The sequence below is a fragment of the Drosophila subobscura genome, chromosome E, assembly GCF_008121235.1.
Source record: "Drosophila subobscura isolate 14011-0131.10 chromosome E, UCBerk_Dsub_1.0, whole genome shotgun sequence".
NCBI classification, from domain to species: Eukaryota; Metazoa; Arthropoda; class Insecta; order Diptera; family Drosophilidae; genus Drosophila; species Drosophila subobscura.
Window position 1 is genome coordinate 11,045,264 of NC_048531.1, and position 15,748 is coordinate 11,061,011.

The following is a 15,748-nucleotide window of genomic DNA, read 5'->3' on the forward strand; positions in this document are numbered from 1 at the left end:
TCGGTGTGGTGTGATGTTCCAACGCCTCAGCTCGATAAGGGTTGCTGGCATGGCTCTGTCTTCGTTTATTGCCAGCGGGAAGAGCAGAGTCGGGCAGTTGCTCTGGCGGCTGGGGGGCCTGTAAAACAGAACCCCTAGGAAAATTTCCTGGTTGCTGCCAATCAAGATCCGGGTTACAGACACTGGCTCTATATTTAGAAGGCTCGTCTGCAGCTGATAACCCATACAGATCACCCTCCTCCAGCCTGTGTGCCAGCCCAGTAGCTGGGGACCGTCTGTCTATTGACGTAAATTCACAAATGAGCTCGACTCGGCTGAAAAACGCGCCTACTGTGTGGGGGAGGAGAGGATCAGATGGAGGAGAGAGGAAGAGGGAGAGAGAGGGAGAGCAGAACAGGAGCGGAGCGGAGACGACAGTGCCAGTGCCAGTGTCAGAGCCAGTGTCAGAGTCAGAGTCCAGCAATTAACACTGATGATGAAGATTAACAGGCACAACTAGAAAAACAAGTCCATAGTTTATAAATAAACATGCCAAAAAAGCGGCACGATGCTCGTGTGGATGTATTCCGTCTCTCGCTCTGGAACTGGACCAGTTGCACAGGCTGTGCCGGGGTTGGGCCTTGGCTGCCCAAGGCTGATGAATCCAGTCGAGTCCCTTCTGGCTCTAGGCTAAGTGAACGGCAGAACCGGATTCCCAACGGTCCACCGTTGGGTGCAAAAGTCACACGAACGGCGGCACCTTCATTTATCCTTCCACGCGGGGAAGAAGCGAGATGGGGAGAGAGAGAGAGCACATGACAACCGTGGCGTGGCGGCTATTCTTGGGCCGCCCCCTGCCTTTCCCTCAGTCAGTCAGACAGAGTCACATGAATGCGGGAAGCGGGAAGCGTGGGGCAAGGGGTAAACTAGCAGAAAAATCATCACACAAATTTTCCGTCACTAAAAAAAAAAAAATCGAGAGTATTTTCGATTTGGCACTGGCCCAAGGAGCGGCACGAATCCCCGAATGGAATAGAATCGAATCGAATCGAATCGAATCTGTGTGCGCCATGTGATGTTTTGGCCATGGCAAAGGCGTAGGAGGGCGCGTGTGGAGGAGGCCTATGCTACACTTATTGCATCGCAGATTGGACACACATCCCATACATGGGCTCATCCTAGCTGTGTGCGTGTGTGTGTGGGGGCACACAGCTGTTTTGGCATGGCGAAGAAACTGCTGTTGTCCGTGAACTGGTTTCCACTCCCTGCCACCGCTTGCATCCAGGCATCGATCTATTTTTGCACCAGGCACCGTGTCCAATAAAAACATAAACAACCAAAAACAAAGTAATTAAATGAACAACGGGAAAATGGCAAAATAATAACAACAAATGCCGTTTCTTATCAATGCGATTGGGGGCCCAAAATCAGCGACAAACACACTAGAAAATGCTCTCTGGTACGAGTGCGCGCACTTCTGTTGCTGTTGCTGTCGCTGTTGACGTCGCTGTTGCCAGGTGCGGATACATACCCCACACCGCGCCACGATCATTCCTTCCCCCCACACTCCTTCCCATACCGGTTGTTCGACTACGCACGCTCTGCCTCTGCCTCTGCCTCTGGGTGAAAAACCAAAACAATCGGCGAGCCTCCCAACGGGCACCAATCAGCGCGTTTGCTGCTTGACCGACGCGACCGACCCTCGCTCTCTCTCTCTCTCTCTCGGACACGATCGTGAGGCGGCGAGGCCCCCAACGCAAAACACGAACCCGCTTGTTCTAGTCGCATCGACGCCCGAGGTGCGGCCAGCGAGCGTATAAAAGGCCGAGCTGTCTGGCAGCCAGGCATCAGTTACTCGTGTCCGGAGTAAATGGAAAGATCAAGTGAAGAATCAACTTTCAGTGGTCTGAGCATCAAGCTGATATTTGACAAAAAGCTGTGGAAGAACATATGAAACACACACAAAACACTAAAACTAAAAAACATTAATTGTGATAATTGAAAATTGTGATAACAGATATTCAAGCGAAACCAAATCAAATCAAAGCAAGTGCCAAACATTTAGCCACGACTCTGCGCCAGTAAAGAGCAAAGCGAAGCAAGAAATCAGTGCAGTTTATTCCAAAGTAAAGTCTTGAGGGAAATCAATCTACAGCACCATGCCTGAACTCATCGAACAAAGCAAAGTTATGTAAGTATCTGCCCCACCGACCACCCTCCCATTCCCCATCCCAAGAGAAAAGAGGCCACGCACACACATAGAAAACAAAAGCAAACAAAAACCCACACACCACACCACACCACGCGACACACTCCTCCTCTTGCCGCCGTTGCCCGCGGACATTATTCTTTTGTTTTTAAATGTGAAAATTTGGATAATTGCACACAATGCGTGGCCATAATTGCATAAGTGAAAGAATCTCATAAATAATGCGGCAACCCGTTTCGTTGAGTATGTGAAGAGCACTTGATTAATTTCCTGTTTCCTGCTCCCTTTGCAGCTCCGCCAACGGCTGCGGTCTGCCACAGCTGCACAAGCTGCGCCAGGACAACTGCGGTCTGTACAGCCACATCCGCGGCATTCCCATCTCGTACGGCGATGTCAACGCGCTCACAGCGGGTGTCCGCAGCTTCGTGGAGGATGGAGTCGCCCTGTGCCAGCCCGACCAAGTGCACATCTGCGACGGCAGCGAGCAGGAGAACAAAATGCTCATCAAGAGCCTGCTGGAGGCCGGCACCATTGTGGCCCTGCCCAAGTACGACAACTGCTGGCTGGCCAGGACCAATCCTGCCGATGTGGCGCGTGTCGAGTCCAAGACCTTCATCTGCACCGAGCAGCGCGAGGAGACGATTCCCACACCCGTGGACGGCATCAAGGGAACTCTGGGCAACTGGATCTCCCCCGCGGACATGGAGACGGCCATTCAGCAGCGCTTCCCCGGCTGCATGAAGGGACGCACCATGTACGTGGTGCCCTTCAGCATGGGACCCGTCGGCTCGCCACTCTCCAAGATCGGCATTGAGCTCACCGATTCCGCCTACGTGGTGGCGTCCATGCGCATCATGACCCGCATGGGAGCCGCAGTTCTGCGCCAGCTGGCCAAGAAGGAGGAGTTCGTCCGCGCCCTGCACTCCGTTGGAGCCCCGGCCAGTGGCCAGGTGGAACAGCCCTCCTGGCCCTGCGACCCCGAGCGCACCATCATCCTGCACAAGCCCGCGGAGAACCTGATCGTCTCCTACGGCTCGGGATACGGCGGCAACTCGCTGCTGGGCAAGAAGTGCTTCGCCCTGAGAATCGGCAGCACCATTGCCAAGCGCGAGGGCTGGCTGGCCGAGCACATGCTCATCCTGGGCATCACCAATCCCCAGGGGGAGAAGAAGTACATCACTGCCGCCTTCCCCTCAGCCTGTGGCAAGACCAACCTGGCCATGCTGAACCCCTCGCTGGCCGACTACAAGGTGGAGTGTGTGGGCGACGACATCGCCTGGATGAAGTTCGACTCGCAGGGCGTGCTGCGGGCCATCAATCCGGAGAACGGCTTCTTCGGCGTGGCCCCAGGCACATCGATGGAGACGAATCCCATTGCCATGAACACCGTCTTCAAGGACACAATCTTCACCAATGTGGCGTCCACCTCCGACGGCGGCGTCTTCTGGGAGGGCATGGAGAGCAGCCTGGCTCCCAATGTGCAGATCACCGACTGGCTGGGCAAGCCATGGAGCAAGGACTCCGGAAAGCCGGCCGCCCACCCCAACTCCCGCTTCTGCACTCCCGCCGCCCAGTGCCCCATCATCGATGGCGCCTGGGAGGATCCGGCTGGCGTGCCCATTTCCGCCATGCTCTTCGGAGGTCGTCGCCCGGCTGGCGTTCCCCTCATCTACGAGGCCCGCGACTGGACCCACGGCGTCTTCATTGGCGCTGCCATGAGGAGCGAGTCCACAGCCGCAGCCGAGCACAAGGGCAAGGTGATCATGCACGATCCCTTCGCCATGCGCCCCTTCTTTGGGTACAACTTCGGGGACTACGTGGCCCACTGGCTGAGCATGGAGAAGCGGGGCAAGGTGCCCAAGATCTTCCACGTCAACTGGTTCCGCAAGAGTGCCGAGGGCAAGTTTATGTGGCCAGGATACGGCGAGAACTCTCGCGTGCTCGAGTGGATCCTGCGCCGCGTGAACGGCGAGTCGTGCTTCGTGGACTCGGCCATTGGACACATTCCCGCGGAGGGAGCCCTCAACCTGGCCGGCATGAAGGAGCAGATCGACGAGAGCGAACTCTTCTCGCTGCCCAGGGACTTTTGGTCGCAGGAGGTGCAGGATATCCGCACATACTTCGACACCCAAGTTGGCTCCGATCTGCCAGCCAGCATTTACAACGAGCTGGAGCAGCTTGCCACACGCGTTGCCGCCCTCTAAGGCAGCTCTGAGACCCATCATGAGAATTTATTCACACATCCTTACCCGCGACCTCCCACACCTGATCACCACACATCCTGTACCCAAGCCAACCCACCCACACATTTTGTACATTGATATACTGTCCCCCCCAATCGCTTCTCTATATTGTAAGCCGAAGACTTCCAGACTATTTATTTTATAAGCGAGTGTTAAGCATAGACTCTAAGTTGATATTTTAAACAAACAAAACCAAAATAAAACAAAACACAAAAATATATCCCAAAACAGAGAAGAAATATTTATCCTGCCAGAGAGTAAAAGTATCTCACGGCATCGCAGTTCAACTCTGCCGAAGCTAGCATTATTAGAGCCGTAAACAAACTAATCTTCTACCCTATTAGTACATCTTTTACATAATTACTTAACTTTTTTTCGCACTGCTTAGACCTTCAATCAAAATGCTCGTAGCGTTAGGTACATTTCGCCACAACTCTGTTGCATATGGCGGCTTTTGCTCCCCGCTCCACGCTCCACGCTCCACGCTGTGTGTCTCCCAGGCAGAGAGTGGCAGAGAAAGCTTTCACTTTCACTGAGCTTTCGCTTTCCGGCAGCCAGTGAGCTGCCTTGAGGAGCCAGCCTGCCACAGTTCGAGTACTGTACACAGTTCAGCTCGAGAAGCGACCGCTGCAGCTTCGTCCGCGCGGACATTTTTGAGTGTGCGGCAACCGGAGGCGGAAACGGAAGTGCAGAGCGCACCGCAGCTCTTGGCTTGTGTGTGTGCGTGTGTGTTGCGTCCAAACTGTTGCTCACCGTTGTGTGGGTGTTTGTTTTCGGTGCTAGTGTTGGTGTTACGTTAACGGTGTGGTGCGGTGTGTTGACGGTGACGGTGACAGAGCGTGGTGTGGTGTTGGACAATTAGTAAACTTCGCTCGGCAGACAAAATTATCCTGCAAATTTGCTGAAAATGGTAAACATTTAATGCTAATGCATCCCTCAACACGAGAGTAAGGGCGAGTGTATGTATACTTGTCTGTACACGCGTGTGTTTGTGTGTGTATGCGTGTGTCTGGGTGGGCACTTTGTAAGCTGCGATTTGACATGTTGATTTATGCGCTGCTCTCTTTGCTCGCTTTGTCCCAGCTCCCCCGTGCTCCTCCTGTGTGACTGGGATTACGCGAATCCTTATTGTCATTGCTGCTGCCGCTGCCGCTGCCGCTCTCATTGTCGTCGTGTGGCACTTGTTGCGCTCGCAGGACACTCGCTTAATTGCTAATCCTCGCGCCCAGACGCGTCTAATTACACGTAACTCCGGCTCGTCTGCACTTGTTGTGCTCCTTGTTTGACTGCTCCTGATCCAGCTCCTGCTTCTGCTTTTGCCTTGCTTTTACTCCCTCCATGGCGCATACCCCAGCCAGCATTTAAAGTGCAAATTGGCTGCCACACACACACACACACACGCTGGCAGTGTGGGCTAAATACCAGCCAGGAGGTCACTTAATATGCCATCAACATGAGATTTGCACAAATGGCGATGGCGATGGCGATGGGGGCCCAGGGGCCCCGGCCTGGCTCCAAGAATTATGTGTTGCAATAAAATCGATGGATGGGCAGTGGCTCAAGTGGTGGCTAATGACCAAGTTGCGACGTGACTTTGGCCAGGATTTGTAATTTTCTGTTTGCCATTCGGAGTGGAGTCATTGAGGCCTGCCCCGCTAGTTAGGCTACGGTTTCTTGTCCTCTCCTCCACACCCACACTTGCACACACACACATACACCAGTAAACATAAACACATACACACACACCAGCCAGACACATGCGTGCATGTCTAGCGACTTTTGTATACTTTGATCTTAAGTGTTTTATGGACTTTTCTTGTTGGTTTTTCTCGCACTATGCGCTCCACTCGAGTTTATTTTTGTAGCAGAGACACAGATGGATAGGAGAAAGATAAATGGATGGAGAGTGGAGGGAAGCCAAGTTAATATTTGAGCGGCAAGTCGAGGGGTTGGCGGAGCTGTTAAGTATGCCCTTAACGGGTGCCGGGCATGGCCATGTAATTAAGGCAAGTTTTTCAAAGGGTTGTCCGAGCCATTTGCCGATGAACTCATTTAAGGCTGACGTCTCCGACCTAATGATGGTGGGAGAGAGCTAGGGAGAGTGCATGGCCACCGTAAGTAATGACGATAGACTCACGGAGACTCAGACATTGCCCTGCGTTGTGGAAGGTGCAAAAGGAAACGGAAAGTTGGCCGTGTGGCACCTCCACCGCCACTGCAGGTTGCGCCACACAAAAGGCCAGAAGGAAGCCATAAAACTGATTGAAGCAGGGCGGAGGGGAATGCCCACGCATTCCGGGGCAGGCAGGCAACCTCTTTGGGTATGCAAATTGCTCTTAAACCCCACAGTCAAATCAGGCACATAATAGGTCCCGTGGCCCGTGTCCTCTGTCCTGTTACCTATGCATAACTTAGAATTGAGACTCGATTTAAAGTTGGGCCTGCCACACATTCCATTAAAAATTCATTCTGCTTTGAATGATTGACCCAATCGGAGGAGCAGACGTGGGATAATGCCGGATTGTATTGTATTTCCTTAATAATTCACAAATCTGCAACGATTATTGTGTTTATGCAAGCTTACCTTTTTCAATGGAAAGACCCTTCCACGGCTAATACAATAAGCTGGGGAGCCAATCTCCCAGGCTTCGCCCCTTTTGTGCTCAGACAAACCGAAGACGAAGACGAAGACCGAAGAACTATTCAACATTTGAATGCGTCCAACAGAAATGCCATACCCAAGAGGGTTTAGATGTGTACATGCTGGTCCTAGCCCTACGCCAGCTCGAATTTGTATTGATTTGTTGGTCACTGGCCCCTGGCCCCAGCCTGTGTGCAGATTTTCGCATAACCAAAAAACTGTTGCCAAAGTGGCAGCGGGATGGGTTAGGATGGGAAGTGAGATAGAGGAAAAGGTGAGCTCTGGACTCGCATATTCTTTGTTTGGTTTGCTGTTATCATTTTATTTTCCGACCCCCTCCCCGACCCAAACCTTTGTGCTATCCAGGGGCCAACGTCCATCCATTCGTTTGATTGGTTGCGGTGGCAACAGGCCAGTCCAGCGCATTATGTGCACAAAAAGAGAAAAAAGGGAGAAGGAAAAGTGAAACAAACTCAGAACGTAACAGAAAATGTAACGACAACAAGTAGGAAACCCCTCGAATCGATGGCTCGACTAATTGATGCCTTGTGGCATGGTTTTAAGTGGAATGCTCTTTCCACGACGCACAGCACAGCACAGCCACTCAGCCTAGCCAAGCTTTAAATGAAGGAACCAAAATTAAAGGGCAATCCCCGGGGGGAATGAAATTAAAGGCAAAACACAACCAACAGGTACAACACCGAGTACGAGGGTATTGGCTGCGGTGGGGCTGCAGTTGCCTTCCTCTATTTGCTCAACAATATGGACACGTACTCACGCACACACACACGTGTGTGTGGGTGCTATTTGTACATCCGATAGATAATAATGGCCCGCAGGTTGAGAACACAAAACCGACAACCGGTCGACAAACAGTTGAGAGTCACATTTCGAGCTAAGCGGATCCCGAGGCAGCAGCAGCAGCAGCAGCAGCGCACGTGTACTGTCCTCTGCCAGTAAGGGAAGGATGAGGACAGCCCCACACTGCAATGGGATACACATGAAGTGCTGCCCGCGTGTACGCGTAAGTGTCGTCGAGTCGATATCATGGCACTGTGAGCACTTGCAACAGTTGGCCCGCGGGGATCCGACCTCTCTACTCAGCCATGAAAAGTGCTAAAGTGATGGCGGACGACTAGTGGCGTGTGTCCGCTCGTTACAGTGAATACAAAATCACTCAACGGAGTACAATTGAACGGTTGAACAGCAGGCACACACTTGTTGCTCTCAACTGCTGTTGCGGCTGATTCATTAGCATACAGCAAAAGGCTCTCTTGGGCGGGGAAACAAAACAAGTTCCAGTACATTAACGACTGCGACTCTCGTTTCCACTGCATCTGCGTATCAATCAAGCTGAAGTGTAGGCAACATTTTGCCACAGACTCAGACTCAGACTCAACTTTAACAGCTGCGGGCACGGGCCGGGCTGGGCCCCCACACTTGAAGCTGGTAAATCCCATTAGAGAGAGAAGTTTGTGGCGCAGGAAGCTCGTCTCGTGTCGTGGGTGTGTTCCGCAAACAAACCGAGCTACCACCAGCAACACCAAGAACACAGCAAAGAACTTTCACGCAAACCGCAAGAGACACACACACACAGGGAAGGGGGGTGTGGGGGACTGGTGCCTGGAAACTTTTGCATAAGTTAATGGGGAATGCGTGTAGCCAAGTGCTGATGCTGTGTGCTGGCTGGGTGCGTAATTGGGGCAGCCACTTACGCCACCAGCATTTCCGAAGATCCAAGCGCACAGTTAACACTAAATGAACCACTTGCCAGGCGGCCAGGCAGCCAGGCAGCCAGGCCACCAGGCTATGGGCTCTGGCACCTACTCAGTCTGCGGATCTATTTCCAGCTCCCCTTTGAGCTGCATTGTGCCCGAGGGCCGCTTGCGGTTGACTTGTGGGCGGACGTTCGCTGACGGGTGTGGACGGACACGCACTCCGTTGTCTGCTCTTTATGATTGCTGGTTTCCATGGGCAGCTTTTCATTACTTTGATTAAATAGAGATAAAACCATAAATTATGTTTACTCTGTGGCCATTTAGGCAAAGTATCCCCAGGGGGATGCCCAGTGTGTGTATCCGTGTGCGTGGTATGAGTAATGGCCCATGGTATTTACACATGAGTTGGCCAGTGGCATCTTTCACACAGCCGTCAGTTTAGCCATCAGTATAACCATTACCCTCCCCCATTCTCATCTCGTGATACTGGTGTATAGGAGCTATAAAATGGCACAGCAGCAGCGCAGCTGGGACGAGGGTGCCAGCGGAAGTGGAGGCTACAGGCAGCAGGCGACGGCCGCCGGTCAGCACAAATCAACGACAAGAACGGCCAGCAATCCATTGCCGAGCAGAGGAGCAACTCCCAAGGCACCCAGGTAACGATAAATTCCACTCTAGATGTGAGACATATCAGCAGCTAATCCGTTTTAGGCCCTACCATGCCGCACCGCCCTCGGTGTATGCAACGCCGCTGATGACGGGTCCGAGGAGTCCGAGTTATGGCTACGGCGGAGGGTACGAGGCGCCCAGGAGTCCCAAGATCACGACATCCTTTGCCAGCGACAGCTGCGACGATGGGAGCAGCTCCACGCCCAGCTCCTACTACCAGACTCCGCCCTCGGGCTCCATAGACGACTCCTACTCGCTGCTCAGCGGCAGGACGACAGCCGCAGCCCGCAGTCCCAATTCCCCGTGCAAGTTCGTCTTCGATGCCGTGAGTCCCAATGCCGGTGCGGAGCACTCTGCGTTCTCCAAGAAGTTTGAGTACTACGAACCCTTCTCGCCGGACGGCGGACCCGAGTACTATGAGCCGCCCAGCTCGCCGCGTCGCCAGGGCTCCAAGAAGCTGCCGAGGAGCAAGCTGCCGCTCGAGCCGCTGCCTCTGGTGACCACAACGGGCGTGCACGATGGCAGCAAGCGACGGCACGACGAGTGGGAGCTGCCGATGATCAGCAAGATCGATGTGGGCTCTCGCTCAGGTTCGGGAGCAGCAGCAGGAGCGCTAGCAGGAGCGGGCGGCAGAAGAGGAGGCTACTACGGACTGAAGCGCGACTCCTGCGTGACGGACTGCACCCAGCTGTCCATGGAGTCGGGCGAGACGTGCACACAGCACACGAACAGCACCCTGGTGACCCACACCACGACCAGCTTCAGCTTTACGGATCCAGACTCCACTCAGCAGCAGCAGCAGCAGCAGCAACAGCAGCAGCAGAATCTGCACAGGCAGCGGCGTCACGCCATCAACATCACCTCGAATCCCGGCTACCAGGTGCTCCACAGCTCACACTCCACCCTGGATCGCACGTGCTCCGACAGTGTCGTCTCCCTCCGCTATCGCAAGTCCACCAGCGACCTGACCCAGGATCCGGATCTCGAGATGAGCGGCTGCAAGCCCACCAAGCCGGCCAAGGCGAAGCGCGAGATGGCCGAGCACAAGCCCCGCCGCAGGGGCAGCTCCAAGGGGGGACTGGCGCTCCTGGCCAGTCGCCGCAACTCGCGGGAGTCCATGAAGAGCGCCTGCTCCAATGCTTCCATAGTGTCCAACGATGACGTTGGCCCACTGGCCTTCCAGAGCTCCAATCGCGGACGTCAGCGCAGAACGTCGAACTTTCTCGAGCTGCCAGGTGAGTGGAATTTCCTTTTGTCTGTGGTCCTCCAATCTGGAATCTTGTGGCATCCCTCACAGTTCCCGACCACATTCGGCCGCGAGTCTGTTCTCTGCCGGAGCGGCCGTACAATCCGAGGGCCAGCGATGATCTCTACCGGCTGCGACACTTCTCCATCAGCAAGGGCAACGTTGTGAACTGCGGCGACTCCATAATCTCGCGTCGTTCGCGGAGCAACACGAGCGTCAACTCGACCAACAGCAGGGCCAGCGAGCGGTCACCGTTCGAGGGCAGCTGCTGTGGTGGCGGCTACGCCAACGTGGACTCTCTGCCGGTGTCATCCGACGAGTCGGACAACATGGAGCCACCGCCTGCGGCGCGCTACCGCGTGGTGATGCTGGGCGACGCGGGAGTGGGCAAGACGGCGCTGGTCAATCAGTTCATGACCTCGGAGTACATGCACACCTACGATGCGAGCCTAGGTAAGTGTTGAGTGCGTGGCGCCAGAGCGGAGAGAGAGCTGGGGCTGGATCGCAGTGAGTAGAGAATCGAACCCGTAGCTGGAACCTATGTGTGTGTCTGACCCCTAGCTTCCCAGCTTCCACTTGCGTCTTTAGAGTTTAATTCTGATCTGAGTTTTAGACGATGAGTTCGGCGAGAAGACGGTCAGCGTCCTGCTGGATGACGAGGAGTCGGACATGGTCTTCATCGACCATCCCAGCGTTGAGATGAGTGTGGAGAACTCCCTGTCCACGTACGAGCCGCACGGCTGTGTCATCGTGTTCTCTGTGGTCGACCGGGGCACGTTCCGTGTGGCCGAGGAAATCATCAATTATCTGTGGCAGGAGAAGTACACCAAGGACAAGGCCGTCATTCTGGTGGGCAACAAGGCGGATCTCGCCCGTGCCCGGCTTATCACATCACAAGGTAACGAACGCAGTCCTGCTGCCTCTTAATTATGATGGCTTGATTTCATAGCTGCCTCCACCGTTTGTTTCCCATTTAATCCATTCTGTCCATTATGTCGTTTCCCCAGAGGGCAAAGCCCTGGCCGCCTCACGCGATGCCAAATTTATCGAGACGTCAAGCGGCATACAGCACAATGTCGATGAGCTGCTCGTCGGCATACTGAAGCAGGTGAGTGGGCCAGGACGTGGACTGTGGTTAGGTGCGAAATACACGCAACCCGCCAGCCCCGATGCATGGGGATAAAGTGTGCAGGAAACAAAGTTAAATGGATTTGCCGAGCCCCAACTGAACCCAACCCAACCCATCGAACGGCAACGACAGCCACAGTGTGACCCAGACGGCGCGGTAAATCCATTTAACTTTATTCCCTGCACAATTGGGTGGGGTTGCTGGATGGGGGTGTCTGGGTGGTGTATCCTTCCGGATCGGTTCACTAATTAATGAAAATTGAGCCGCCTGCGAGTGACTGAAACGGAAAGCCGGGCCGGTTAACGTAAACCAGATTAAAAGAAGGTTTTCCCTTCCACTTTTCTCTTCCCACTCTCCTAACCAGATGCGCCTGAAGGAGGTGCGCGAGAAGAAGGCCACCCAGACGAAGATGAAGCACTCTCGCACTCACATATCACTGCATCTGGCCAAGGAGATACTGCAGAAAATCTGCCTCAGCGACATCTCCAAGTCGAAGAGCTGCGAGAACCTCCATGTGCTCTAAGCAGAAATGGGAATGCCACCCAAGGAGCAGCAAGAGGCGGAGTCCATTTTCGATGTCTTCTTTTTCGGGGAATTCCTGTGAATAATCTAAGCAAAATGTATGCCACTGTGCAGTGGAGAATTTTATCAAAAGCAGCAGGCGGAATATTTTGAATGCCATTCAGATTAGCCGTAGGAAGGCGAGGCACACGCTTTTGTTATGTTTTTTTTTTGTTTTGTCTTTTCTACGTCGCAGCCCCGAAGCATATTGAAAGTTCAATGTTAGGTCGCTGCTCCTCAGACCCCTTCCCCATCCCCATCCCCATAGCCTCTCCAGTGGCCATTTAGGCAAGTCATTGGCCGTGGTCAGGCCTCCGCGGGCAGCGATAATTCGTTTGTTTATGGCGGATGTTTCGATTGGCTTATCGGGCCCAGACGCACCTACTTTCGGGTGCTGTGGGCCTTGCTGATAAGCGGCGACCCAGCGACGCGTGTGCAGCCTCCAGAAGGGGCAGGCATCACACACATACAGCCATAGGTTGGAGTAGTCCCTAAGAATATGTGTAAATTATGTGTGTACTCGTATGTGTTCCAATGGAGAATTATTTCAAATCCAATAATGTGCTGTCAATTGAAACTAGGGGAAAGCTGAAGGAAGGAGAGGTTGCAGCCGCCCCATGCATAAGCGCGAACTTTATAGATGTTGATCAACTTATACAGATACTGATACAGATATACAGATACAGAGATATATGTACATGAATATCCAAAATGTGTGAGCTATATTTATTGTCTAGACTAAGGGATGTTTACTCCTCGATCTGCTCTGCAAGAACTCTTCCAATTGACGAATATCTCATATCGGATTGACTGTTAAATGTTGACTGTTGTTACTATAATATAAAATGATATTTAATAGGCAAAAATACAATTTAATCAAAGCATCTATCTACTTATACATATATTTATGTGTAGTCGTGTATATTTATGAATGTAATTGGTAATTGGAGAACACTTCTAACTCTTCTGAACTCATACGCTTATATTTGAAAAATACCTTTACAAATTGCGAACAAAGACAAGCAAAACAAATCAAACTAAATGCCCTAACTAAACTCTAAACTATAACTATTTTCATATGCAAACTTACACATTAGGGGAAAGGCAGAAATTGCAGAAATTGCGTTGGGAAATTAGGTCAGCCCAGAGTCGGAGCACGAGAGCACTCGACAAACCCAAAAACCACTCATATTTGTGTTCAGGCCCGCTTTTCCATTTTCCATTTTCCCCCCTCCTTCGTCCATCGCTGTCGAGTGCACTTTATCATTTTTAACATTTACGAAAACCAAAATATCTGCAAAAAAAGAAAAAACGGCAACAAACTTGTCTCGTAAAAGTTGGAATTTGCACAGAGAATTTTCCTGATTGCGCCCCGCACCCGCCCAGCCACTACATCAAGGGGCAATCTGTATCGCGCATACGCCGCGAGTGCCAAGGTCGAGGCTTTAATTTGATTTGTTAATCCAATGTGGGAGGAAAGTATTCGAATCAAAGCTAGCTAAATGCCCACCGAATTTATTGTGTAATACTAATTAAAACAAAAAACGAAAAACAAAAAGCAAACAAGGAAATAAATTGTTTCTAAATGGAATTTTACTGCAGAGTTATGCAACTGCAAAATGGCTTAAAGCATAACTGTACAATGTAGCCAAAAAGTAGCGTATTAGTACGCGTAGCTCGATGTATATTTATATTTTTCCAAAGCTAAAGAGTACCTATGAACATACCTTAAATACGAATACGAATACGGATGATGGAGTGGATGGAGTCCCATTAGAGAAAGTCTCGTGTGTACATTAAAGAAAATAAATATAATGCAAGGGATCTCTTTATGCTTGTCACTGAGATGAGGCGGCAGAAAGAAAGCAAATTAATTAGAGTACAAGCGGATAAAATCTGATTTCTTGTTTGGTGTGTTTAACTCTTCCTTCCCTCTTCCCTCTCAAGTCTCCCATCCAGATAAATAAAGGAAAAACTATGCTCTGTAACTGGCTACAACATTTCGTTTATCTTTCTCGTTTGCTTTGGATTTTCTTTCGGTTTTCCAGGACCCTGGGAGATACGCTCCGCTCATGCGGCTGCTGCTGCTCAGCTGTTGCGCACTTGCGGTTCATTAGGGGCATGGGACAGGAGAAATGTGTTAAGTGCTTGTTGTCAATCACACCCGAAACTTTGCCGGATTTCACGCTCCAATGCAGAAGACACAGCGCAGGCGATGGCACCGTGACACGAGTCGCGCATTGGCATTGGCATTGGCATGACAACGATTTGGCAGACAGCTCTGGAAGGCATAAAGGAGACGAATTTATCATCCTTACTGGGGCTTTCTCGGTCTGCACTGCACCCGCGACCGGAAATCAATCAGGCGCTGAAATTCCGTAATTAACTTACGGCGGGAGTCGAGAGATGAGACTGAAAAGTTGACAATCCGGCTCTGATTGATGGGCAGAAGGAGGAAGCGTGGCAGAAGGAAGCTTCAGCTTCGGCATCGGCATGGCAACCCGCCCTCATCGGATTTGGCTCTCTGTCCCGGATAACGCGACGAGCCATCATTGGACTCAGAGACAGAGACGCAGAAGGAGACTCTGAGAAAGTTTATCGCCCTGACCCCGCCACCTGCTGAGGCTCATAATTTTAATGAGCTTATTTTATTTTGTTTAAGGCACCAGGGCTCCAGCTCCCCTTAGTTTCTGATTGCCAAGATTGTTCCTTTTTGTTGGGCCTGTCCCCGTGCCTGTGCCTGTGCCTGTCTCCGCTGAGCTCTTCCCAGACACTCAGGCCTTTGCGTTTTGTGATTGCCAGGATGCCCTGTGGGGCAAGATTGGCAGAGTGGGATGCGCTGGAGGAAAGAACTGGAGGCATCAGAGGCAAAATCAAACTAATTTAAGTTCAATAAACAAACGTAAATGAATAAGCCCGCCCAGAGCTGGCCTTTAATCAGAGTTGGGTCTCCACACAATCTCAAATATTTATGAAAACATAAGCAGAATCGTTGGCATTGGCATTGGCATTGGGGTTGGTTTATTAAGGTTGAAACTGGGAGTCAAGAGAGTTTGAGGGAGCTTCGTGGCATTTCGTAATCGTAATCGAGTCGCAGGAGAAGCGACACAAATCGACTTAAGTCTTCAGAGGATTACCACGTGGATGGACCCTAGAGATTAATCCGATGGCAGCTAGGTAGGTAGGTAGGTGCTTACGTTAATTATAATGGGGATTGCCATCACACAAATGTGTGTTTGTAGCTCCTCGGAGCGAGCACTTGGGATGTTATGCACATTACCCTCGCCCAAGTCTTTCTCTTTAATTGCGCTGCATCAAGGTCGGAATGGAAACGAAAACCATCTCTCGAATAT

At 51.9% G+C, this 15,748-nt stretch overlaps 2 protein-coding genes across 2 annotated transcripts; both read left to right on the forward strand.

The window, feature by feature from the left end:
- The first annotated feature begins 1,820 nt into the window (after window positions 1-1,820).
- Window positions 1,821-4,647, forward strand: LOC117890165 (phosphoenolpyruvate carboxykinase [GTP]). Its single transcript, XM_034794861.1, has 2 exons — window positions 1,821-2,170; window positions 2,481-4,647. The coding sequence occupies exons 1-2, from the start codon at window positions 2,139-2,141 to the stop codon at window positions 4,390-4,392; spliced, it is 1,944 nt and encodes a 647-aa protein (XP_034650752.1). The 5' UTR covers window positions 1,821-2,138; the 3' UTR covers window positions 4,393-4,647.
- Window positions 4,648-7,888: 3,241 nt separating this feature from the next.
- LOC117890163 lies at window positions 7,889-14,390 on the forward strand. Its single transcript, XM_034794859.1, has 7 exons — window positions 7,889-8,096; window positions 9,288-9,446; window positions 9,502-10,694; window positions 10,757-11,158; window positions 11,319-11,603; window positions 11,713-11,813; window positions 12,199-14,390. The coding sequence occupies exons 2-7, from the start codon at window positions 9,298-9,300 to the stop codon at window positions 12,355-12,357; spliced, it is 2,289 nt and encodes a 762-aa protein (XP_034650750.1). The 5' UTR covers window positions 7,889-8,096; window positions 9,288-9,297; the 3' UTR covers window positions 12,358-14,390.
- The last annotated feature ends 1,358 nt before the right edge of the window (window positions 14,391-15,748 follow it).

Bases quoted from the DNA above. Each gene is read 5' to 3' on its own strand.
- LOC117890165 (XM_034794861.1), top strand. From the start codon at position 2,139: ATGCCTGAACTCATCGAACAAAGCAAAGTTAT. The intron at 2,171-2,480 runs GTAAGTATCTGC...CTCCCTTTGCAG, and splicing joins ATCGAACAAAGCAAAGTTAT to CTCCGCCAACGGCTGCGGTC.
- LOC117890163 (XM_034794859.1), top strand. From the start codon at position 9,298: ATGGCACAGCAGCAGCGCAGCTGGGACGAGGGTGCCAGCGGAAGTGGA. The intron at 10,695-10,756 runs GTGAGTGGAATT...CATCCCTCACAG, and splicing joins GAACTTTCTCGAGCTGCCAG to TTCCCGACCACATTCGGCCG. The intron at 11,814-12,198 runs GTGAGTGGGCCA...TCTCCTAACCAG, and splicing joins TCGTCGGCATACTGAAGCAG to ATGCGCCTGAAGGAGGTGCG.